Genomic DNA, 26,035 nt, shown 5'->3' with positions numbered 1-26,035 from the left:
ACACTGGGAGCACTGGGGATGCACTGGGAACAATGGGGACACTGGGAGCACTGGGAACACTGGGAACAATGGGGACACTGGGAGCACTGGGAACACTGGGAACAATGGGGACACTGGGAGCACTGGGGACGCTGGGAGCACTGGGGACGCTGGGGACACTGGGAGCACTGGGGACACTGGGGACGCTGGGAACAATGGGGACACTGGGAACACTGGGAACAATGGGGACACTGGGAGCACTGGGGACACTGGGAGCACTGGGGACACTGGGAGCACTGGGGACACTGGGGTCACTGGGGACACTGGGAGCACTGGGGACACTGGGAGCACTGGGGACACTGGGAGCACTGGGAGCACTGGGGACGCTGGGAGCACTGGGGACACTGGGCGCACTGGGAGCACTGGGAACACTGGGGACGCTGGGAGCACTGGGGACTCTGGGGACACTGGGAGCACTGGGGACACTGGGGACGCTGGAGCCCGGGGCTGGGGCTGGCTGTGCTCCCAGCCGCTGCACAGAGCGTTATTTTGGGTGGGTGGGTGCACTTCCCTCTGCCCCCCGGCCCGGGGGTGTCCGGTGCTGCTCACGGGAGGTCCCGAGTGTCCCCCCAGGTGCCCCCCTCAGCAGCAGCCGGGCAGAGCCCCCCCTTCCCCCCCCCCCCCCCCGCCGGTCCCAGCAGGACACTGGGGTCACTGGGGTCACTGGGGAGACTGGGGGGACCCCTCGGACCCCCCGTGCCCCCCGACCCGCTCCCCTTGGAGCCCCCCCGCCCTTGGCACCCTCCTGCACCCCCATTCCCCAATGTCACCCCTGCCCCCCCAGTGCCCCCCCCGCCGTTTCCCGCTCCCCGGGGCAGCGGAGGAAGTGGGGGCGGGGAGAATTTGGGGGGACCGAGCTGCTGCGAGGAATTGGGGGCGGGGGACGGGGCAGGAGGGGCCGGGGGGGGCAGAGGGGGCACTGCCCGTGTGCCCCATCCAGTTCAGGTCCTGCCCTCCCCAGGTGCCCCCCCCGGAGCCCACCACGGACGGGAGACACCGGGAGCCCCCCCCCGGTACCGGCTGGGCCCCCCCTGCAGCTTTTGGGCTCCTGGGAGCGGTACCGGGACCCCGAGAGTGGCACCGGCTCCTGGAAACCCCCCCGGCGGCAGCGGGCACGGGTGGGCACGGGGACCCCGATACCGGGTGGGCACCGGGATCCCGATACCGGCTGGGCACGGGGACCCCGATACCGGCTGGGCACGGGGACCCCGATACCGGCTGGGCACGGGGACCCCGATACCGGGTGGACACGGGGGACCCCGATACCGGGTGGGCACCGGGAGCCCCGATACCGGGTGGGCACGGGAGCCCCGATACCGGGTGGGCACGGGAGCTCCGATACCGGGTGGGTACGGGGGACCCCGATACCGGGTGGGCACGGGGACCCCGATACCGGGTGGGCACGGGGGACCCCGATACCGGGTGGGCACGGGAGCCCCGATACCGGGTGGGCACGGGGGACCCCGATACCGGGTGGGCACCGGGAGCCCCGATACCGGGTGGGCACAGAGGACCCCGATACCGGGTGGGCACCGGGACCCCGATACCGGGTGGGCACCGGGAGCCCCGGTACCGGGTGGGCACGGGAGCCCCGATACCGGGTGGGCACGGGAGCCCCGATACCGGGTGGGCACCGGGACCCCGATACCGGGTGGGCACCGGGACCCCGATACCGGGTGGGAACGGGGACCCCGATACTGGGTGGGAACGGGGACCCCGATACCGGGTGGGCACCGGGAGCCCCGAAACCGGGTGGGCACGGGAGCCCCGATACCGGGTGGGCACGGGGGATCCCGATACCGGGTGGGCACGGGGACCCCGATACCGGGTGGGCACGGGGGACCCCGATACCGGGTGGGCACGGGGACCCCGATACCGGGTGGGCACGGGGGATCCCGATACCGGGTGGGCACGGGGGATCCCGATACCGGGTGGGCACCGGGACCCCGATACCGGGTGGGAACGGGGGATCCCGATACCGGGTGGGCACCGGGACCCCGATACCGGGTGGGCACCGGGACCCCGATACCGGGTGGGCACCGGGAGCCCCGATACCGGGTGGGCACCGGGACCCCGATACCGGGTGGGCACCGGGACCCCGATACCGGGTGGGAACGGGGACCCCGATACCGGGTGGGCACGGGGGATCCCGATACCGGGTGGGCACGGGGGACCCCGATACCGGGTGGGCACCGGGACCCCGATACCGGGTGGGCACCGGGAGCCCCGAAACCGGGTGGGCACGGGGGCAGAGGTACCGAGAGAGATTCGTGTCGAGGCTTTGCTGAAAGCAGCAGCACCTGATCCTCTCCCATCCCTCCCTGCATCCTCCTGGTTCTGCTCCCCTCATCTCCCCAGGCACCAGGAGCTGCTCTCCAGGGGGTTCCCACCATCCTCTTTCTCCTCCTCTCTTGTGCAATTTTAATTTAATTTAATTTAATTTTAAGCGGATTTTAAATCAGGGGGAATAATGATTCTCCTTCCTCAGCTCAAGGCTGAGCACTCCTGGTTGGGCTCCCTGGGCAGGGGCTCTCCTGGAATTCTGCCATTGGAACAAAGCCCCACTGGCAGCACATTTTGGAGATGAGGAATGCTGGAAAAAACCTGCTCAGCAGTTACAGCACACTCCCAATGCAGTTCTTATCAACTTTATTTTTTTATTCTATCTCTTAAAAATTATTAATAAAATGAAAAATATCAAATTAACCAAGTATCTGTGAGGTTCTTCAACATCATTCCCCAAGCAAAAAACAGAACAGAAAGCAGCAAAAGGAAACTTCGTCCATAAAACCATCTACACCCACCCCCAAAACCATCTACACCCACCCCAAAAACCATCTACACCCACCCCAAAACCATCTACACCCACCCCAAAAACCATCTACACCCACCCCAAAACCCCCCCAAAGTCCATCTAATCTGATCTCATCTAATTTAATTTAGTCATCTATCACCTATCACCTATCATCTCAAATCTATCATCTATCAATCATCTATCGTTTATAATTTATCATTTATCACTCATCTATCATCTACCACCTATAATCTATCATCTATCAATCTATCAGTCACCTATCATCTATCAATCATCTATCAATCACCTATCTATCATCTATAAACCACCCATAAATCACCTATCGATCATCTATCGATCATCTACCATCTACATCATTCCCCAAGCAAAAAACAGAACAGAGCAAAAAGAAACCTCATCCATAAAACCATCTACACCCACCCCCAAAGCCCCTCCTAAATCTAATCTGATCTGATCTAATCTAATCTAATCTAATCTAATCTAATCTAATCTAATCTAATCTCCTGTCTCTATTATTATTATTATTATTATTAAATCTCTATTAGATCTAAGTGGGCCAGAGGGTCCCAATCTATGAGATCCCCATCAGGCAAAGAGGCCTGGATGTTTTCAGCCCCCTGCTCCACGGAAATGTTGTTGGAGAGGATCTCCTCGATCTCCTCGTTCCAGGCAGCCTCCAGGAAAGCCGTGGCCGCCAGGGCTTCATCCAAGCCCAGCTGGGTGGAGCTGGGCTCGGGGAGGATTTGCTGCTGCTCTTGGGGCCAGCCCAGGAGCTGCCCCTCTGCACTGGGTGAGCCCAGGGGGAAGGTTCCGGGCTGGCTGGAAGGTGAGAGCTGCAGCTGCTCAGGAGCAGAGAAGTCTCCTGGCTCCAGGAAGGGGCCGAGCAGAGCTTCCCAGTCGGTGAAACCCTTCAGCTCGGTCAGCTCGCCCGGCTCCTCCTGGCTCTCCGATTCACAGCTGGGAACACGAGAGGCCTCAGCCGGTGGTGTGGGCCAGGGCTGCTCGCTCTGCTGCGCCTCTTGGTTCTCCACGGGATCCGGCTTCTGGCTGCTTTCAAAGTCCTCAAACTCCTGCAGCAGCTGCTGCAGCTCCGTGCCGACCTCCAGGCTGTTCTGGGAGCTGCAGGCCGAGGCTGCCGGGCTGGGAACGCTCTGCGCTCCTGGCTGGGCTCTTCTGCCCGAGGCTGGTGGGATGTGCTCTGCAAGAGCTCTGCCCCCTTTGAAGGTGCTGTCCTTGAGCCACTCGGAGTACTGGGGGTGAAGCTTCCAGAAGGCGCCTCTGCCCGGCTCGCCCTTCTCGCGGGGCACCTTGACGAAGCGCTTGTTGATGCACAGGTTGTGCCGGATGGCGCTCTGGATGCAAAAGAGAACAAACCCAAGCCCTAAAGTCCTGCCGGTGTCACCCAGCACGGCCAGGGGCCCGAGCTGTGCCAAGAGCCCTGGGCAGCCCAGCGAGGGCTCCAGAGCTGCTCCTACCTGCCAGCTGGGGTGAGCACGGCGGAAATAGCTGAAGTTGTCCCTGATCCACTTGCAGATGTCTGCCAGGGTGAGCTTGGGCTTCTCGCTGGCTTCCATGGCCATGCAGATGAGGGTGGCGTAGGAGTAGGGCGGCCTGACGTGCGGGTTGGTTTTGTAGTCGATGTCCTCCGGGAGCGGAGGGCTCCAGGCCTGGGGCAGGGTCACGGGCACCGAGCGGGCGGCGGAGGACGGAGCGCGGGGAATGTCGATGTAGTGGCAGAGCTCCTCCGAGGTCAGGGGAAATCCCGGGCACTGGAAATCCACCAGGCTCACCAGATTCTCCCAGATGCTGCAGCGATCCTCGGGGTCCTGGGGGATCGGGGCCAAGCCGATGTGGGCACCCGTGAGGTTGGCCAGCCACATCAGGTCTGGCTCGCCGGCACGCTGCTGCTCCTCGCCGGAGCCCGGCTGTCCCTGAGCTCCGAGCCCGGGGCTGGAGCACAGCATGGCCTGGCTCTGGGCAGAGCTCACCTCAAGGGACTCCACGGACGGGGCAGGAGCTGCAGGAAGGACAGACAAAGAAAGGGTTGAGGTTCTGCAGCCACCGCCTGGCACCCGCACAGGGCTGAGCCTGGGTGAGACCCATCCCTGGGGCGCTGGGAACGGGAGCCGTGACACCTGCCCCGGGGGGCTTCAGCAGCCCTGAGCCCCGGGGAAGCTCCCGGTGAGCCCCGGGGGGCTTCAGCAGCCCTGAGCCCCGGGGAAGCTCCCGGTGAGCCCCGGGGGGCTTCAGCAGCCCTGAGCCCCGGGGAAGCTCCCGGTGAGCCCCGGGGAAACTCCCGCTGAGCCCGGGGGAAACTCCCGGTGAGCCCCGGGGAAACTCCCGGTGAGCCCCGGGGAAACTCCCGGTGAGCCCGGGGGAAACTCCCGGTGAGCCCGGGGGAAACTCCCGGTGATTCTCGGGGAAGCTCCCGGTGATTCTCGGGGAAGGTCCCGGTGAGCCTGGGGGAAGCTCCCGGTGAGCCCGGGGGAAACTCCCGGTGAGCCCCGGGGGAAGCTCCCGGTGATTCTCGGGGAAGCTCCCGGTGAGCCCCGTGCCCACGGCCCGCAGAGCTGGCACTGCCCGGCGGGGTTTTGGGCATAGAAAGAACTCAACGTCCCCTCCCCACCCTCAAATAACACAAATCCAGCCCTGCCCTGCCACCGACAGAGTTTGTTTCTCACTCCTGTCACGGGTAACAGGACGAGGGTCTCGGGGTCCAACACCTCCACCCTAAAGAGCCTAAAATCCCATCCCCTCCCGTCCATCCTGGCCCGTCCCGGCCACCAACATCCTTCGCTTTGATGCTGTTTCCCTTTTTCCCTTCCCCCGGTCCCCAAAACCGACCCGGTTCAGGTGCGAGCTCCGGGGGCGATCCCAGGCACAGCATCCTCGGAGCGAGCTTCAGCCTCGGGGCAGGGCCCGGCTCCGGAGCGCGGCTGCGAGGGCGGAACGCGGCTTTGGGGCCGGGAGAAAGAGAGAAACAGCGAGAGACAGCGAGGAGCGGGAGCGCTGCGGCTGCTGCTGCTCCGGCTGCGGCTGCGGGAGCGCAGCGGAGCCCCCGGCACGAGCGGACGCGGCCGTTTGGAACGGGCTCGAGGGGCTCCCGGGAACCGGCACCGGCCCCGTTTGGAACGGGCTCGAGGGGCTCCCCGGAACCGGCACCGCCCCGTTTGGAACGGGCTCGAGGGGCTCCCCGGAACCGGCACGGCCCCGTTTGGAACGGGCTCGAGGGGCTCCCGGGAACCGGCACCGCCCCGTTTGGAACGGGGGGCTCGTGGGGGCGAGCCTCGTTTGGAGCTCAGGGTGGCTCCCAGGACCGGGTATTTCCCAGTTTGGGGCTCCCAGTTTGGGGCATTTCCCAGTTTGGGCTCCCAGGACTGGACATTTCCCAGTTTGGGGCTCCCAGTTTGGGGCATTTCCCAGTTTGGGCTCCCAGGACTGGACATTTCCCAGTTTGGGGCTCCCAGTTTGGGACATTTCCCAGTTTGGGGCTCCCAGTTTGGGACATTTCCCAGTTTGGGGCTCCCAGTTTGGGACATTTCCCAGTTTGGGCTCCCAGGACCGGGCATTTCCCAGTTTGGGGCTCCCAGGACCGGGCATTTCCCAGTTTGGGGCTCCCAGGACCGGGCATTTCCCAGTTTGGGGCTCCCAGTTTGGGACATTTCCCAGTTTGGGGCTCCCAGTTTGGGACATTTCCCAGTTTGGGACATTTCCCAGTTTGGGCTCCCAGTTTGGGACATTTCCCAGTTTGGGGCTCCCAGTTTGGGACATTTCCCAGTTTGGGGCTCCCAGTTTGGGACATTTCCCAGTTTGGGCTCCCAGTTTGGGACATTTCCCAGTTTGGGCTCCCAGTTTGGGACATTTCCCAGTTTGGGCTCCCAGTTTGGGACATTTCCCAGTCTGGGCTCCCAGTTTGGGACATTTCCCAGTTTGGGGCTCCCAGGACTGGACATTTCCCAGTTTGGGGCTCCCAGTTTGGGACATTTCCCAGTTTGGGGCTCCCAGTTTGGGACATTTCCCAGTTTGGGCTCCCAGTTTGGGACATTTCCCAGTTTGGGGCATTTCCCAGTTTGGGACATTTCCCAGTTTGGGGCTCCCAGTTTGGGACATTTCCCAGTTTGGGCTCCCAGGACTGGACATTTCCCAGTTTGGGCTCCCAGGACCGGGCATTTCCCAGTTTGGGCTCCCAGTTTGGGACATTTCCCAGTTTGGGACATTTCCCAGTTTGGGGCATTTCCCAGTTTGGGACATTTCCCAGTTTGGGACATTTCCCAGTTTGGGGCTCCCAGTTTGGGACATTTCCCAGTTTGGGGCTCCCAGTTTGGGGCATTTCCCAGTTTGGGCTCCCAGTTTGGGACATTTCCCAGTTTGGGCTCCCAGTTTGGGACATTTCCCAGTTTGGGGCTCCCAGTTTGGGACATTTCCCAGTTTGGGCTCCCAGTTTGGGACATTTCCCAGTTTGGGCTTCCAGTTTGGGGCATTTCCCAGTTTGGGCTCCCAGGACTGGACATTTCCCAGTTTGGGGCTCCCAGTTTGGGACATTTCCCAGTTTGGGGCTCCCAGTTTGGGACATTTCCCAGTTTAGGCTCCCAGTTTGGGGCATTTCCCAGTTTGGGCTCCCAGTTTGGGACATTTCCCAGTTTGGGCTCCCAGTTTGGGACATTTCCCAGTTTGGGCTCCCAGTTTGGGACATTTCCCAGTTTGGGCTCCCAGTTTGGGACATTTCCCAGTTTAGGGCTCCCAGTTTGGGACATTTCCCAGTTTGGGGCTCCCAGTTTGGGGCATTTCCCAGTTTGGGCTCCCAGTTTGGGACATTTCCCAGTTTGGGGCTCCCAGTTTGGGACATTTCCCAGTTTGGGGCTCCCAGTTTGGGACATTTCCCAGTTTGGGCTCCCAGGACCGGGCATTTCCCAGTTTGGGGCTCCCAGTTTGGGACATTTCCCAGTTTGGGGCTCCCAGTTTGGGACATTTCCCAGTTTGGGGCTCCCAGGACTGGACATTTCCCAGTTTGGGGCTCCCAGTTTGGGACATTTCCCAGTTTGGGGCTCCCAGTTTGGGACATTTCCCAGTTTGGGCTCCCAGTTTGGGACATTTCCCAGTTTGGGCTCCCAGTTTGGGACATTTCCCAGTTTGGGCTCCCAGTTTGGGACATTTCCCAGTTTGGGACATTTCCCAGTTTGGGCTCCCAGGACCGGGCATTTCCCAGTTTGGGGCTCCCAGTTTGGGACATTTCCCAGTTTGGGGCTCCCAGTTTGGGACATTTCCCAGTTTGGGGCTCCCAGGACTGGACATTTCCCAGTTTGGGGCTCCCAGTTTGGGACATTTCCCAGTTTGGGCTCCCAGTTTGGGACATTTCCCAGTTTGGGCTCCCAGTTTGGGACATTTCCCAGTTTGGGGCTCCCAGTTTGGGACATTTCCCAGTTTGGGGCTCCCAGTTTGGGACATTTCCCAGTTTGGGACATTTCCCAGTTTGGGGCTCCCAGTTTGGGGCATTTCCCAGTTTGGGGCTCCCAGTTTGGGACATTTCCCAGTTTGGGGCTCCCAGTTTGGGACATTTCCCAGTTTGGGACATTTCCCAGTTTGGGACATTTCCCAGTTTGGGCTCCCAGTTTGGGACATTTCCCAGTTTGGGGCTCCCAGTTTGGGACATTTCCCAGTTTGGGCTCCCAGTTTGGGACATTTCCCAGTTTGGGCTCCCAGTTTGGGGCATTTCCCAGTCTGGGCTCCCAGTTTGGGACATTTCCCAGTTTGGGGCTCCCAGTTTGGGACATTTCCCAGTTTGGGGCTCCCAGTTTTGGACATTTCCCAGTTTGGGGCTCCCAGTTTGGGACATTTCCCAGTCTGGGCTCCCAGTTTGGGACATTTCCCAGTTTGGGGCTCCCAGTTTGGGACATTTCCCAGTTTGGGGCTCCCAGTTTGGGACATTTCCCAGTTTGGTCTCCCAGTTTGGGACATTTCCCAGTTTGGGGCTCCCAGTTTGGGACATTTCCCAGTTTGGGCTCCCAGTTTGGGTCTCTGTCCCGGTGGCTCCCGGGCCGTGCGTTCAGCGTTCAGGATCCCCAATCACAGAACGATTTCCTGGATGTTTTATTGATGAGCTGTGGCTCTCAGGGCTCCTCAGACCCAAATCTGAGCCCACCTGGCTTTGAGCTGAACATGTTTTTATATTCCATCATTACATAATTTACATATTAATTATTAAACCTGCACTGTTCCATTTTATGCATTGATTTTACCCAAGCATGGGTTCCTTGTGATCCCCCTCAAAGCCCTGACTTGTTCCTCATGATTCTTTAAACAATAATTATATCTAATTAATTACAGAATGACATCTAATCTAAGATTAAATGTAATCCGAGGAGGGGGAGAAGGCGGAATTTGGGAGAGCAGGAGCAGAGGGAGATGAGAAATCGGTGGTGGGAAAGGAGAAGGGGCAAGAGGGGGCTGAGGCCTCGGAGCTGGGGGGCTCACACCGACCTGCTGCCCTCTGGGTGCCCGGGGCTGGTGCCCAGGGGTGCCCAGGGTGCCCAGGGGTGCCCAGGGACCTGCTGTGCCCAGGGCTGTGCCCAGGGCTGTGCCCAGAGCCAGGGCTGTGCCCAGAGCTGTGCCCAGAGCCAGAGCTGTGCCCAGAGCCAGAGCTGTGCCCAGAGCTGTGCCCAGAGCTGTGCCCAGAGCTGTGCCCAGGGCTGTGCCCAGAGCTGTGCCCAGAGCTGTGCCCAGAGCTGTGCCCAGAGCTGTGCCCAGGGCTGTGCCCAGAGCCAGGGCTGTGCCCAGAGCTGTGCCCAGAGCTGTGCCCAGAGCTGTGCCCAGAGCTGTGCCCAGAGCCAGAGCTGTGCCCAGAGCTGTGCCCAGGGCTGTGCCCAGGGCTGTGCCCAGAGCTGTGCCCAGAGCTGTGCCCAGAGCCAGAGCTGTGCCCAGAGCTGTGCCCAGGGCTGTGCCCAGGGCTGTGCCCAGAGCTGTGCCCAGGGCTGTGCCCAGGGCTGTGCCCAGAGCCAGGGCTGTGCCCAGAGCTGTGCCCAGAGCTGTGCCCAGAGCTGTGCCCAGAGCCAGAGCTGTGCCCAGAGCTGTGCCCAGAGCTGTGCCCAGAGCTGTGCCCAGAGCCAGAGCTGTGCCCAGAGCTGTGCCCAGGGCTGTGCCCAGGGCTGTGCCCAGAGCTGTGCCCAGAGCTGTGCCCAGAGCCAGAGCTGTGCCCAGAGCTGTGCCCAGGGCTGTGCCCAGGGCTGTGCCCAGAGCTGTGCCCAGGGCTGTGCCCAGAGCTGTGCCCAGAGCTGTGCCCAGAGCCAGAGCTGTGTCCAGAGCTGTGCCCAGAGCCAGAGCTGTGCCCAGAGCTGTGCCCAGAGCTGTGCCCAGGGCTGTGTCCAGAGCTGTGCCCAGAGCTGTGCCCAGGGCTGTGCCCAGAGCCAGAGCTGTGTCCAGAGCTGTGCCCAGAGCCAGAGCTGTGCCCAGGGCTGTGCCCAGAGCCAGAGCTGTGTCCAGAGCTGTGCCCAGAGCCAGAGCAGTGCCCAGAGCTGTGCCCAGAGCTGTGCCCAGAGCCAGAGCTGTGCCCAGAGCTGTGCCCAGAGCCAGAGCTGTGCCCAGGGCTGTGCCCAGGGCTGTGCCCAGGGCTGTGCCCAGAGCTGTGCCCAGAGCCAGAGCTGTGCCCAGAGCTGTGCCCAGAGCAGTGCCCAGAGCAGTGCCGAGAGCCAGAGCTGTGCCCAGAGCTGTGCCCAGAGCTGTGCCCAGAGCCAGATCTGTGCCCAGAGCTGTGCCCAGAGCTGTGCCCAGGGCCAGCACCAGCAGCCCTGAAGGCTCTGTCCTGCCCCCCAGGCTCACCCACAGCCCTCGGGCTGCCCCCCGTGCCCCCTCCCTGGCACCTGCAGCTCCCACAGCCCGGAGGGTGCAGCTGGGGGGGAGGGGCTGGCAGAGCCCCGGATTAAAGCATCACCGGGTGTGAGTTTGTTGAAATCACAAGATCACAGCCAGGTCTGTACGAGACAAACCCCACCGAGCCCTGAGCCCCCCTGCCCCGCCCCTGCTGCTGCTTCATCCCCCTCATGTTGGAACGGGCTCACAGTTCCTCTCTCTGGCCAGGGATCCACTTTTGGACGTGCACACTGGACGGTCACGGAGAATTTCACGGCTTTTCCCCGCAGGCAGCTCCGCGGCTGGGAACTCTCAGAGTGGGAGCTCAAAGGAGCTGTTGGGATTTTCCTTCTGGAACCTTCAGCACTGAGCCCCCCCCAGCTCTGCTCAGTCCTGATCCTTGTCCTGGTTCAGGGCAAATCTGGGACAAAACCTCCAGTGCCTCCCCCAGAAACAAACCTGGCCCCTTTCTCCCTTTCTCCCTTTCTCCCTTTCTCCCTTTCTCCCTTTCTCCCTTTCTCCCTTTCTCCCTTTCTCCCTTTCTCCCTTTCTCCCTTTCTCCCTTTCTCCCTTTCTCCCTCCCCAGCCGCTTCGGGAAGAGATTTATTTCTCTGAGAAAAGTGGAAAAATGATTTATTTTTTATTATTTAAAACCTGTTTATTTCACAGGCACAGCAGCACCCAGCACCAAAATGAACAATACGGAATTCCAGAAGCTCTCAGAGCTCTGAAGAGGTGACAGATTCCGAGGGTCTCTTTCCTGTGGGTGTTTGCTTTGTTTTCAGTCCCTCTGGAGCTGGAAAATGCCGCTGCCCAGGCTGGGATCCCGAAAATCCGCGGGTGCAAAATCCCGCTGCTCCCCCGAGCCCCCAGTCCAGAGCAGGCTGGATCTGTTCAAGGAAAAGGGAAAGAAAACTGTCCAGGAGATCTCTCTGCTTCAGAGAGCTGGAAATCCAAGGGGATCTGTGTCTTGCTGTCTGTGCTCTAGTCAAAAAAAACTAAAAAAAAGCATATTTTATTTATTTACTATTATTATTATTATTATTATTATTATTATTATTATTATCATTATCATTATCATTATCATTATCATTATCATTATTATTTTATAATTATTAAATTAAAATTTTTATTATTATAATTATCATTTTATAATTATTAAATTATAAATTTCATTATTATTTATTATTATTGTATCTTTATTATTATTATATCTTTACTTTATTAATATTATTATTATTATCATCATCATCATAATTTTATAATTATTAAATCATAAATGTTATTATTATTATCATTATAATTATTATTATATCTTTAGTTCATTATTATTATTATAATTATTATTATTACAACTTTACTTTATTAATATTATTATTATCATCATTTTATAATTATTAAATTATAAATTTTATTATTATTATTATATCTTTACTTTACTAATATTATTATTATTATCATCATTTCATAATTATTAAATTATAAATTTTATTATTATTATTATTATGTCTTTATTATTATTATTACTATTATCATCATCATCATTTTATAATTATTAAATTATAAATTTTTTTAAATTATTATTATTATATCTTTACTATTATATCTTTACTTTATTATTATTATTTTTATCATCATTATCATCATCATCATCATTTTATAATTATTAAATCATAAATATTATTATATCTTTACATTATTATTATTATTATTATTATTATTGTTATTATTATTATTATTATTATTATTATTATTATTATTATTATTATTATTATTATTATTATTTCTTTACTTTATTATTATTATTACTATTATCATCATCATCATTTTATAATTATTAAATTATAAATTTTTTAAAAATTATTATTATATCTTTACTTTATTATTATTATCATCATTATCATCATCATCATTTTATAATTATTAAATCATAAATATTATTATTATATCTTTACAACATTATTATTATTATTATTATTATAATTATTATTATTATTATTTTATTATTATTATTATTATTATTATTATTATTATTATTATTATTATTATTATTATTATTAATACTTTAATTTGTATTGCCCTCAGTATTTTTAAGAAGAATTTCAGTTGAGGGAAGCCTCTCCTCCCGGGTCAGCGTTTCAGCAGCTGAGTCGTGCTGGGACCCCAAGGGAAATTTGATTATCTGAATTTCCAGCTCAGCCTTTTCCCTCTCTGATAACTTTCACTTTCGGTGCTTCTCCCTCACTTTCACTTTCGGTGCTTCTCCCTCACTTTCACTTTCGGTGCTTCTCCCTCACTTTCACTTTCGGTGCTTCTTCCTCACTTTCCGGTGCTTCTCCCTCACTTTCACTTTCGGTGCTTCTCCCTCACTTTCACTTTCGGTGCTTCTCCCTCACTTTCACTTTCGGTGCTTCTCCCTCACTTTCACTTTCGGTGCTTCTCCCTCACTTTCACTTTCGGTGCTTTTTCCTCACTTTCACTTTCAGTGCTTCTTCCTCGCTTTCACTTTCGGTGCTTCTTCCTCACTTTCACTTTCGGTGCTTCTCCCTCACTTTCACTTTCGGTGCTTCTTCCTCACTTTCGGTGCTTCTCCCTCACTTTCCCTTTCGGTGCTTGTCCCTCACTTTCACTTTCGGTGCTTCTCCCTCACTTTCACTTTCGGTGCTTCTTCCTCACTTTCACTTTCGGTGCTTCTCCCTCACTTTCACTTTCGGTGCTTCTTCCTCACTTTCACTTTCGGTGCTTCTCCCTCACTTTCACTCTCAGATGAAGTTGTAAGGGTACAGAGCCGATTTCTGGGCTGGGTGATGAATGGGGATAAAATTGATCATCACAAGGACCCCAGGCCCATCCTGGTTCTGAATGAAGGCGCAGGAGGGAACACGGAGCTGGGAAGGGAAGGGAAGGTACCGGGGCGGATCTGCAATAAATGGAATTGATTGGTGCTAATTAAATTGTTATCAAAGTTATTAACGGATATTAAAATGTTATTCAAGTTATTAATTGATATTAAAATGTTATTAAAGTTATTAATTGTTGTTAAAATGTTATTCAAGTTATTAATTGATATTAAAGTGTTATTACAGTTATTATTTGATATTAAAATGTTATTCAAGTTATTAATTGTTGTTAAAATGTTATTCAAGTTATTAATTGTTATTAAATGCTATTAAAGTTATTATTTGATATTAAAATGTTATTCAAGTTATTAATTGTTGTTAAAATGTTATTCAAGTTATTAATTGATATTAAAGTGTTATTACAGTTATTATTTGATATTAAAATGTTATTCAAGTTATTAATTGATATTAAAATGTTATTCAAGTTATTAATTGATGTTAAAATGTTATTCAAGTTATTAATTGATATTAAAATGTTATCAAAGTTATTAATTGTTATTAAATGCTATTAAAGTTATTATTTGATATTAAAATGTTATTCAAGTTATTAATTGATGTTAAAATGTTATTCAAGTTATTAATTGTTGTTAAAATGTTATTCAAGTTATTAATTGATATTAAAATGCGATTGAAGTTATTAATTAATATTAAAATGCTATTAAAGTTATTAATTGTTATTAAAATGCTATTAAAGTTATTAATTGATATTAAAATGTTATTAAAGTTATTATTAGAAGTGATCACAGGACTCAGTGTTACAGATTTCACCCCTTTACAGATTAATTTACATTAATGAATATGTACAAACACACAACATATAAGTTTAGCTTAAAGTGTTTTGTTTTATATGTGAGGTGGGGTGAGACGCCCTCCCCCTACCCCTGGTTTGTTTATGCTTTAATTATACTTAATTACTTAAGTGTATTATACTTATATAATATACTTATTAAGTATATTAATATACACAATAAGTAGATTATATAATATACTTATTAAGTATATTAATTATAATTAATTATAATTAAGTACCAAATTATATAATACATAATATATAATAATATTATAAATATTATATAATACATAACGTATAATATATAATTAATTCTAATTAATTACCAAATTATATAATATGTAATATATAATTAATATTATATATTATATATAATACATAACATATAATATCTAATTAATTATAATTAATTACCAAATTATATAATACGTAATATATAATGATATTATATATATTATATAATATATAGCATATAATATCTAATTAATTATAATTAATTGCCAAATTATATAATATGTAATATATAATGATATTATATATATTATATAATATATAACATATAATATATAATTAATTATAATTAATTATCAAATGATATAATATGTAATATATAATTAATATGATATATTATATATAATACATAACATATATAATTAATTATAATTAATTATTGAATTATATAATATGTAATATATAATTAATATTGTATATTATATATAATACATAAATATAATATGTAACTAATTATAATTAATTACCAAATTATATAATATGTAATATATAATAATATTCTATATATTATATAATATATAGCATATAATATATAATTAATTATAATTAATTGCCAAATTATATAATATGTAATATATAATTAATATGATATATAATGTATAACATATAATATATAATGAATTATAATTCATTATAATTAATTACCAATTTATATCTATAAATGGTAATATTTTACTAAATTGTATTCTTTTACCATACTGTATTCTTTTATACGGAATTACTATTCAATTTACTAAATTGTATTCATTTTTAATTAAACTGGTATTAACTCAAAGGACCTAATAATTAAAATTCTGATTTCATTTCCAGCAGTTCCAGGGGTGCATTGGCTCTGGAGGCAGCAGCAGCTCTCTCTGTCTCTCTCAGCTCACATTTCCCTGGGCTGGGCTTTTGCCCGATGTCTTGCAGTTCTCAGCCGGACTCAGCGAGAAGGAAAAATCTCATTTATCTCCAGGGGGTTCCGTGTCCTCTCAGCGTGCTGCAGATTCGAGTTTGGATTCTCAAGGGGGAGATCAGCTCCAGCTTCCCGTCCCAGGCTGCAGGCCCATGGCCTCTCAGTCCTGCCTGAGAAGCTAGCCTGAGAAATTCATGGGAGGATTTCAAAACAATCCTCAGAGACAGAAAACAACTGCCAGGCGCTGTTTGTCTGTCCTCTTGTTGTCCTTGCAGGAGGGAGTCAGGGGGGTGGTGAGCCCCTGACCAATGATGGTGATGAAGCACTTTGCTAACCAGTAAGAGTTTCCTTTCTGTACTTTCCACGTATCTGTCTATAAGACAAGCCTAGAGCAATAAACTGGAGAGATTCTCGTGTTGTGACTCCCTTGAGAGTCCGTGTCGTTCTTTATCGCCGTTCCCAACCAGAACGACAGCCTTCCTCTGCAAATCCACAGCGGCACCGCGCGGTTCTTGTGATGAGCTCGGAGCGAGCCGGGTGAACCCGAGCGCTGCTCTGGCCCCGGGGCTGCGGGAGCGCTCGGTGCCTGCGGCGGCTCCTCTGGATCCCGGCTCCTGGAGGCTGAACCGGCTCCTCTGGATCCCGGCTCCTCTGGATCCCGGCTCCTGGAGGCTGAACCGGCTCCTCTGGATCCCGGCTCCTCTGGATCCCGGCTCCTCTGGATCCCGGCTCCTGGAGGCTGAACCGGCTCCTCTGGATCCCGGCTCCTCTGGATCCCGGCTCCTCTGGATCCCGGCTCCTCTGGATCCCGGCTCCTCTGGATCCCGGCTCCCGGAGGATGAACCGGCTCCTCTGGATCCCGGCTCCTGGAGGATGAACCGGCTCCTCTGGATCCCGGCTCCTGGAGGATGAACCGGCTCTTCTGGATCCCGGCTCCTCTGGATCCCGGCTCCTGGAGGCTGCAGCGGCTCCTCTGGATCCCGGCTCCTGGAGGATGAACTGGCTCCTCTGGATCCCGGCTCCTGGAGGCTGCAGCGGCTCCTCTGGATCCCGGCTCCTGGAGGCTGCAGCGGCTCCTCTGGATCCCGGCTCCTGGAGACTGAACCGGCTCCTCTGGATCCCGGCTCCTGGAGGCTGCAGCGGCTCCTCTGGATCCCGGCTCCTGGAGGATGAACCGGCTCCTCTGGATCCCGGCTCCTGGAGGCTGCAGCGGCTCCTCTGGATCCCGGCTCCTGGAGGCTGAACCGGCTCTTCTGGATCCCGGCTCCTCTGGATCCCGGCTCTTCTGGATCCCGGCTCCTCTGGATCCCGGCTCCTGGAGGCTGCAGCGGCTCCTCTGGATCCCGGCTCCTGGAGGATGAACCGGCTCCTCTGGATCCCGGCTCCTGGAGGCTGAACCGATCCATCGGCCCGGGAAGGAACAGGAATCGTCTCCTCGTGGGCTGGGCCGTGCAAAGAGGAAAAGGAATTGGAGGCTGCAGGAGGAAAGGGAATTCCAGCACGGCCTCTTTCTCTGGGAGCCTTTTCTGTGCCAACATCTGAGGAACGTTCTTTGCTTTGTAACCGCAGGACACCGCAAGGGGCTGAGCCCAGAACTCCAAAATGTTTCCAAACGCGCCTCAAATCCTGTGAAAATCACCCCCCACCAGGAGTTCTGCACTTCCCTGCTCAGCCCCGTGGTCCATCCCCGGCTTTCACTCTTGCAGAGCTCAGCTACAAACCTGACTGTGTCCATCCTCAAACCTGACTGTGTCCAACCTCAAAACTGTGTCCAACCTCAAACCTGACTGTGTCCAACCTCAAACCTGTGTCCAACCTCAAAACTGACTGTGTCCAACCTCAAACCTGACTGTGTCCAACCTCAAACCTGACTGTGTCCAACCTCAAACCTGTGTCCACCTTCAAACCTGACTGTGTCCAACCTCAAACCTGTGTCCAACCTCAAACTGTGTCCATCCTCAAACCTGACTGTGTCCAACCTCAAACCTGACTGTGTCCAACCTCAAAACTGTGTCCAACCTCAAAACTGTGTCCAACCTCAAAACTGTGTCCAACCTCAAACTGACTGAGTCCAACCTCAAACCTGACTGTGTCCAACCTCAAACCTGTGTCCAACCTCAAAACTGTGTCCAACCTCAAAACTGTGTCCAACCTCAAACTGACTGTGTCCAACCTCAAACCTGTGTCCAACCTCAAAACTGACTGTGTCCACCTTCAAAACTGTGTCCACCTTCAAAACTGTGTCCAACCTCAAACCTGTGTCCAACCTCAAAACTGTGTCCAACCTCAAACTGACTGTGTCCAACCTCAAACCTGTGTCCAACCTCAAAACTGACTGTGTCCACCTTCAAAACTGTGTCCAACCTCAAAACTGACTGTGTCCAACCTCAAAACTGTGTCCAACCTCAAACCTGACTGTGTCCAACCTCAAAACTGTGTCCAACCTCAAACCTGTGTCCACCTTCAAAACTGTGTCCAACCTCAAACCTGACTGTGTCCAACCTCAAACCTGACTGTGTCCAACCTCAAACCTGTGTCCAACCTCAAACCTGTGTCCACCTTCAAAACTGTGTCCAACCTCAAAACTGACTGTGTCCAACCTCAAAACTGTGTCCAACCTCAAAACTGACTGTGTCCAACCTCAAACTGTGTCCACCTTCAAAACTGACTGTGTCCAACCTCAAAACTGTGTCCAACCTCAAAACTGTGTCCAACCTCAAAACTGTGTCCAACCTCAAACCTGACTGTGTCCAACCTCAAAACTGTGTCCAACCTCAAACCTGTGTCCACCTTCAAAACTGTGTCCAACCTCAAACCTGTGTCCACCTTCAAAACTGTGTCCAACCTCAAACCTGTGTCCACCTTCAAAACTGTGTCCAACCTCAAAACTGTGTCCAACCTCAAAACTGACTGTGTCCACCTTCAAACCTGTGTCCAACCTCAAAACTGTGTCCAACCTCAAACCTGTGTCCACCTTCAAACCTGTCTGTGTCCAGCCCTGCTCCGTCCCAAAGGTCCCAGGACAAGAAGGCAGTGTCCGTCTGTCCTTTCCCTTGGCAGCTCAGGGAGCGCAGCTCTCTCAGCTCTGTGTGCTCAGCTCTGGGCTCAGCCCCTTGCGGTGTCCTGCGGTTACAAAGCCAAGAACGTTCCTCAGATGTTGGCACAGAAAAGGCTCCCGGAGAAAGAGGCCGTGCTGGAATTCCCTTTCCTCCTGCAGCCTCCAATTCCTTTTCCTCTTTGCACGGCCCAGCCCACGAGGAGACGATTCCTGTTCCTTCCCGGCCGATGGATCGGTTCAGCCTCCAGGAGCCGGGATCCAGAGGAGCCGGGATCCAGAGGAGCCGGGATCCAGAGGAGCCGGGATCCAGAGGAGCCGGTTCATCCTCCGGGAGCCGGGATCTAGAGGAGCCGGGATCCAGAGGAGCCGCTGCAGCCTCCAGGAGCCGGGATCCAGAGGAGCCGGGATCCAGAGGAGCCGCTGCAGCCTCCAGGAGCCGGGATCCAGAGGAGCCGCTGCAGCCTCCAGGAGCCGGGATCCAGAGGAGCCGCTGCAGCCTCCAGGAGCCGGGATCCACAGAGGAGCCGGTTCATCCTCCAGGAGCCGGGATCCAGAGGAGCCGGTTCATCCTCCGGGAGCCGGGATCCAGAGGAGCCGCTGCAGCCTCCAGGAGCCGGGATCCAGAGGAGCCGGTTCATCCTCCGGGAGCCGGGATCCAGAGGAGCCGGTTCAGCCTCCGGGAGCCGGGATCCAGAGGAGCCGGTTCATCCTCCAGGAGCCGGGATCCAGAGGAGCCGGTTCAGCCTCCGGGAGCCGGGATCCAGAGGAGCCGGGATCCAGAGGAGCCGGGATCCAGAGGAGCCGGTTCAGTCTCCAGGAGCCGGGATCCAGAGGAGCCGGGATCCAGAGGAGCCGGGATCCAGAGGAGCCGGGATCCAGAGGAGCCGGGATCCAGAGGAGCCGGGATCCAGAGGAGCCGGGATCCAGAGGAGCCGGGATCCAGAGGAGCCGCTGCATCCTCCGGGAGCCGGGATCCAGAGGAGCCGCCGCAGGCACCGAGCGCTCCCGCAGCCCCGGGGCCAGAGCAGCGCTCGGGTTCACCCGGCTCGCTCCGAGCTCATCACAAGAACCGCGCGGTGCCGCTGTGGATTTGCAGAGGAAGCGAACGCGCCTCGCTCGTCTCTGAACCCCCCAAGGCGCGCACCCAAACGGGAAAAGGTCCCAAATCCGCTGGGTGCGGACGGGAAGCTGGAGCTGATCTCCCCCTTGAGAATCCAAACTCGAATCTGCAGCGCGATGAGAGGACACGGAACCCCCTGGAGATAAATGAGAGCTCCACGCCCCCAGCAGCGGCTGATCCAGCGGTGGCGCTGCCCTGGGCAGCAGCTGCAGCTCCCGGAGAGAAAAGGGCTCCGATTTTCCCAGCGTGGCTGTCCCAGGTGGACACAGTGAAAAAGAGAGGGGGAGAAATGTCGAAGAAACATCTTTGCGGGCTCCAGACACATCAGTTACCACAGCAACAGCGGTCAGAAAGGTATCATGAGATTCTCCAGCACACCGAGAGGAATAAAAGATGTGTTCTGGCTCGGGGTGACTCGGCTGGGGGAACATGGCCCAGGAATCTCTCTTGGTGTCTGGGCAAGAACAGAAGAGAGAGAGCTCTGTGCCTGTCCCTGTCTTTTCAAGGGACCCCCAAACCTCCCCCCTCCTCAAACCAGGGTAGAACTCTGTAGAACACACCCTAAAGGGACACAAACTGTGTGGACTGGGGTAGAAGAAACATGGAATGCAATATTCGGGTTTTGAGGCACCCAGGACAGGAAGTCAAAGTGGGGAATGTGTGAGGAAGGCAATTCAAGGTGAGGGAGGGGAAACAGGGCAAGGGAAATCAAGGCTGGGCTTGAAGGGAGAGGCAGGCAAGGCAAGGAGAGCCCCAGGAGGAGCAGACAGGGCAAGGGGAGCCCCAGGAGGAGCAGGCAGGGCAAGGAGAGCCCCAGGAGGAGCAGACAGGGCAAGGGGAGCCCCAGGAGGAGCAGGCAGGGCAAGGAGAGCCCCAGGAGGAGCAGACAGGGCAAGGGGAGCCCCAGGAGGAGCAGGCAGGGCAAGGAGAGCCCCAGGAGGAGCAGGCAGGGCAAGGAGAGCCCCAGGAGGAGCAGGCAGGGCAAGGAGAGCCCCAGGAGGAGCAGGCAGGGCAAGGAGAGCCCCAGGAGGAGCAGGCAAGGCAAGGAGAGCCCCAGGAGGAGCAGAAAGGGCAAGGAGAGCCCCAGGAGGAGCAGAAAGGGCAAGGAGAGCCCCAGGAGGAGCAGACAGGGCAAGGGGAGCCCCAGGAGGAGCAGGCAAGGCAAGGAGAGCCCCAGGAGGAGCAGACAAGGCAAGGAGGTCACAGGAGGAGCAGGCAAGGCAAGGAGAGCCCCAGGAGGAGCAGACAGGGCAAGGAGAGCCCCAGGAGGAGCAGACAGGGCAAGGAGAGCCCCAGGAGGAGCAGACAAGGCAAGGAGGTCACAGGAGGAGCAGGCAAGGCAAGGAGGTCACAGGAGGAGCAGGCAAGGCAAGGCAGGCCATGGCAAAGGTAGGGCTGGGCTTTTCTTCCTGCAGAAAATTTCCAATTTTGGGGCCAGGCTCCATGGCCAAAAGTGGGATTCTGCCCCCCAAAGCTGGGAATGTCTCAGGGTTGCTCCCAGACAAGAATCCAACGGGTTTTGAGCTCCCAGGGCCACCTCTGATCTCCCCCAGAGGCAGCAGAGTTCCAGCTTTTCCTTCCTGTGCGAAGGAGCTGTCGTTTGCAGCAGGGCACTCCTGGAGGACAGTGGGATTCTGCCTCCTAAAATTATGGATGTTTGAGGATTTCTGCCAAATGAAATCTGCCAGGACCAGTCTGGCTGGCCTTGGGCCCCTGGCAGTCCCCTCTCAGCTGCCCCAAGGCACGGGATGCTGGATTTCCCTTCCTGTGCAATAAAACCTTCCTTCACACCCAAGTGTCTGCGATTCCGTGTCCTAAACTGCAAATATTTGAGGGTTACTCCCAGAAAAAGCTGCCAGGACCGTGGATCTGCCTGGCTGTGGCCTCCTGGGGGTCACTTCTCAGCTGCCCCAGAGACTCTGGGTGCTGGACCTTCCTTCCCGCAGAAGAAAATCATCTTGCTAAGCCAAGTCCCAGCAGCCGAATAATAAATGCAATATATGAAATAAATATGAAAATATATTAAAATAGATGAATAAATAGATTAAATAAATGCACCTCCTGGAACTGCAGAAGTTCGAGGATTGCTCCCAAACAAAAGCTGCCAGGACTGACAGGCCTGAGACTCCCAGCTCCACCTCCCAGCTCTTCCCAAGACCCTGGAACACCTGACTTTGCTTCCTGGGGAAAAGACCCATCTGTCACGTCCCACCTGTGGCAGAAAATGGGATTCCACCTCCTAAAACTGCGAATGTCCCAGGATTGCTCTCAGATGGAAGCTGCCAGAAGCAATATCTGGCTTGCCCTGGCCTCCCAGGGACCTCATCTTGTCTGCCTGCACTGGGGGTATTTAAAACTCCTCTTTAGGGTCAGATTTTGGGTTAGACTTAGGGTTTCCTTGGAGCAGTTTTTATTTCTTTAGCTTTAGAGTTATGGTTTGTGTTCAGGTTTCTGCTTTAGGTTAGTGTTGGGTTAGGTTAAGGTGAGAGTTTTAGGGTTAGGGTATGAGTGTTGTGGGTCCAGGGTCCTGTTTGTCCTAATTAAATAGTTATTTAAAACTATTTAAATTATTAAATTAAGTGGGGTTAATTAAAACTAAAGCGTATTTTATGGGTTATTGTTATTATATCTTTAATTTGTATTGCCCTCAGTATTTTTAAGAAAAATTTTAGTTAAGGGAACCCTCTCCTCCCGTGTCACTGTTTCAGCAGCTGAATCGTGGTGGGAGGGAACCCCAAGGGAAGTTTGATTCATCTGAATTTCCAGCTCACCCTTTTCCCTCAGCAAAACAAAAACGGGGGAATTGTGGTGTGTTTTTATTGTTAAATGTTTGTTTATGCCACTGGTTGCCCCCAAATATCTTTCCCCCCCTTGAAATGGAAGTTCTCCCCACCTTTCTCCTGCCTCACTCACCCCAAGACCCTTCCCTGCTTTCCAGAATGATCCATGTCAATCCCTCCCTTGTCCAATCACCCCAATTCCCAGTTGCCCATCATTGTAAACCTTGCCTTTTGTTCTAGACCCTTCCCTGTCCATCTCCCAGCCCTCGAGCCCCCAGTGGCCGAGGTGACAGATCCTTTCCATCCCCTCATCCCTGCTGGTCCCAGCACTGGAACCCCCTCCCCTGTTCCTCCCTCTTGGGTTCCCCATTGATTGTTTGTACCTCCCATCAACCTGAGCTGTATAAAATCCTAAACACAGCGGTGGTTCCTGGCTCCTCTGGGGAATAAACCTCTGGATTTCACACCAAAGACCCCTCTCTTTCTTTTTCTCAGCTCCTCAGCACCAGCCCCTCTCTGCTGTTGTGCCCTAGCCCAGGTTCCTGAGCAAGCTGCTCTCCAGCCTGTGCTGCTTTCTGGGGCAGCCCACTCCTGCTGCAGTGCCCAGAGCTGGCTGGACAGGAAGGTCAGTGCTGTGACACTCTCCCTCCTCTGAAACAAAAAACTCTCACTTGCAGCCCAGTACCCCCAGTCAAAAGTGGAATTTTGACTGCACAACCTGGGAGCATCTGATGATTTCTCCCAGGTGAAACTGCCAGGACCAGCAGGTCTGGCTGGCCTTGGCCTCCCTGGGAGCCTCTCCAACACACTCAGGCTTTGGGCTTTTCTTCCTGTGGAAAAGAGGAATCCTCTGCTGAGTCTGGGGCCAAATGTGGGATTCTGGCTCCTCAAATTGTGAATATCCGAGGATTTCTCCCAGGTGAAGCTGCCAGGACCAGCAGGTCTGGCTGGCCTTGGCCTCCAGGGCTGGGTTCGAGGTTAGGGTTGCTGTTCTGATGAGGGTTGGGGTTAGATTTGGCTTGCTTTTCGTTTGGGCTTTTGTTTTAGCTTTAGTGTTACTGCTTTGGGTTTGGATTAGGGATTTTCTCAGGATTATCATTAGCATTGTCTTTAGGGTCAGATTTTGGGTTAGACTTAGGGTTTTCTTGGAGTAGTTTTTATTTTTTTAGCTTTAGAGTTATGGTTTGTGTTCAGGATTCTGCTTTAGGTTAGTGCTGGGTTAGGAAAAGGTGAGAGTTTTAGGGTTAGGGTATGAGTGTTGTGGGACCAGGCTCCTGTTTGTCCTGGCAGCTTTTGTTTGGAGCAATCCTCGGATGTATCGAGTTTGGAGTTTACATTTGAATTTCAGAGCTCCTGCAGGAGAATTGCTGATCTTTCCCATATAATAAAAGTGTTTCTGGTGGAGATTTGGGGCTTCCCACTGGATGTGAAAACCAGCAGGACCTTCCTGTGCTGCCACCAACCCTGGCAGCCACCTGGGCTCTCGTTTCATCACCCAGCCCTGTCTTTACATAACTGTCTCAGAGCCTCCTGACTTCTCCAGGCAGCAGATTACGGCACATGGCTCCCAGGATGACTCCTTAAGCCCTAAATCTGCTCCCTGTCCTTCCCTGAGGCAAGGCAGAGCAAGAAGGTGGCAGGAGGTGTCGCAGCAGGGTGACACCGTGGTGACCATGCCATGGCTGGGGTGTGGACATTCAGGATTCTGACGTCCAGCTTTGGGATCCTCATGTTCAGCACCAGGATCTTTATATTCAGCACCAGGATTCCCAGCTTGTGCTTCCCAGCACAGAGGAAACAGCTGGGATCCTTCATCTGATCCTTATTTTCATGTTCAAGGATGCAGCAAAGTGCCCTTTGGGACTCTGCTGGAAACGGGGAACGCGGCCTCCCACGATTTGCCTCGGCACCAAATTCCTGCCTTTTTGGCAAGAAAATAGCTGATCCAGGGAGTAGAAATGCTCTTTCACAGATCTCTCGGTCCAGACGGCCCTTGAACTTCAAGAAACACATAAAAACCAATCAACCAACCACACACAAACAGCAACAACAACAACAACAACAAACCCTTTAAAGCTGAGGATGAGAGAACTGTCGGGCCTCACGTGTAATTTGGGAAACAATTTTTGCAATTCCTGGGCTAAGGCTGCACTTAGAGCTTTGGAATTCATTCCCAGTGGAGCAGGAGGGATGGAAACTCCAAGGCACTTTAAGGGGAAATCACAGAGTTTATTTAGCACGTCTACAGGTGTCCAAGCCCTAGAGTGCAGCAGCTTCCCAGAATTATCTGCTCAGCCAGTTCATCTGGGTAGAAAGTCAGGTGGAAGGAGTGTTTGTGGTTTCAGCCCAGCCTGTGGGACTGCTCAGGCAGCGCTGTCACACCAGAGTGAGACAGGTATAAAAATACAGCCCAGGGCTCCCAGCAGCTCCTCGGCTAAAGACACTAAATCCTGTCCTGATCCTGCTCAGGGTGGATGCAGCCATTTTAAGCCACAGTTTAATTTAAGATCTCTTGGGTAGCTGAGCCCACGTCAACGTGCAGGTTGTCACAGCTTTGGTGCCAAAAGGCCACCTTAGCCACAGAGCACAAACCTGTTTTTCCCTGCAGAGGGTACAGAGGGACATTCCACAGTTGCCTGGTGACTTTTCCCTGCCGGTTGTGGCCGCGATGCTGCCCAGCTGAAGAGGGACCCACGGGGAAGATCTGAGCAGCCCCAGGGAAGATCAAGGTGAGAGGACCGGGCTCCATCCCCAGACCCTGCTTGGGAACATCTAAGGGGTGGGAGGGAAAGTTTAGTGGAATTTTGAGGGCTTTCCTCCTTTCGTGGCACCCATCAATTAATTGTTGGCTTCTGTTCAGAAGCGAAAGGGTTTAATCCCTGCTGCCAGGCTCAGCCAGTGTGTCCCTGCCCACAGCTCCTGTTCCAGGGCTGTCCCGTGTCCTGGGGGCGTCAGGAGCTGCTCCCGGCCGCTGCTGCACTGGGAAAAGTCTCTGACCTGTTGGGATGTGCCCTGGATAAATGGGGAGAGTGTCTGGGAAGGGCTCAGAGCCTGTGTGTGGCACTGAGGGGGTGCACGTGTCCTTCCTCCTGGTGCTTTGCACAGCAGCCCAGCTGTTCAGTTCCCCATGCACCTCTACAGCCCTGGAGCCATTCCCAATCCCATTCCCATTCCCAATCCCAATCCCAATCCCAATCCCATTCCCATTCCCATTCCCATTCCCGATTCCAATCCCAATCCTATTCCCAATCACAATCCCAATCCCAATCCCATTCCCATTCCCATTCCAAATCCCATTCCCGATCCCAATCCCAATCCCAATCCCAATCCCATTCCCGATCCCAATCCCATTCCCAATCCCATTCCCATTCCCATTCCCATTCCCAATCCCATTCTCATTCCCATTCCCATTCCCAATCCCATTCTCATTCCCATTCCCATTCCCAATCCCAATCTCATTCCCAATCCCAATCCCAATTGCATTCCAAATCCCATTCCCATTCCA

At 52.9% G+C, this 26,035-nt stretch overlaps 1 protein-coding gene across 2 annotated transcripts; it reads right to left on the bottom strand.

Moving 5' to 3' along the window:
* Nucleotides 1-2,671: 2,671 nt before the first annotated feature.
* LOC111940586 (forkhead box protein J1-like) lies at nt 2,672-6,098 on the bottom strand. 2 transcript variants are annotated; one of them, XM_086870326.1, is made up of 4 exons: nt 5,699-6,098; nt 4,843-4,871; nt 4,330-4,680; nt 2,672-4,206 (listed from the first exon to the last, which is right to left on the bottom strand). In XM_086870326.1, the coding sequence occupies exons 1-4, from the start codon at nt 5,739-5,741 to the stop codon at nt 3,385-3,387; spliced, it is 1,245 nt and encodes a 414-aa protein (XP_086726452.1). In that variant the 5' UTR covers nt 5,742-6,098; the 3' UTR covers nt 2,672-3,384. The 2 variants fall into 2 exon arrangements, with proteins under 2 accessions (XP_086726452.1, XP_086726453.1); XM_086870327.1 differs by having other exon boundaries at nt 4,330-4,871.
* Between the last annotated feature and the right edge of the window lie 19,937 nt (nt 6,099-26,035).

This window comes from Cyanistes caeruleus, chromosome 32 (assembly GCF_971803275.1).
Source record: "Cyanistes caeruleus chromosome 32, bCyaCae1.hap1.1, whole genome shotgun sequence".
Classification (NCBI taxonomy): domain Eukaryota; kingdom Metazoa; phylum Chordata; class Aves; order Passeriformes; family Paridae; genus Cyanistes; species Cyanistes caeruleus.
The sequence above is the reverse complement of the archived record's forward strand: the minus strand, read 5'-3'. Positions and strand labels throughout refer to the sequence as shown.

Bases quoted from the DNA above. Each gene is read 5' to 3' on its own strand.
- LOC111940586 (XM_086870327.1), bottom strand. From the start codon at position 5,741: ATGCTGTGCCTGGGATCGCCCCCGGAGCTCGCACCTGAACCGG. The intron at 4,872-5,698 runs GTCGGTTTTGGG...TCCTTCCTGCAG, and splicing joins GGAGCTCGCACCTGAACCGG to CTCCTGCCCCGTCCGTGGAG. The intron at 4,207-4,329 runs GTAGGAGCAGCT...TTTTGCATCCAG, and splicing joins GTGCTCACCCCAGCTGGCAG to AGCGCCATCCGGCACAACCT.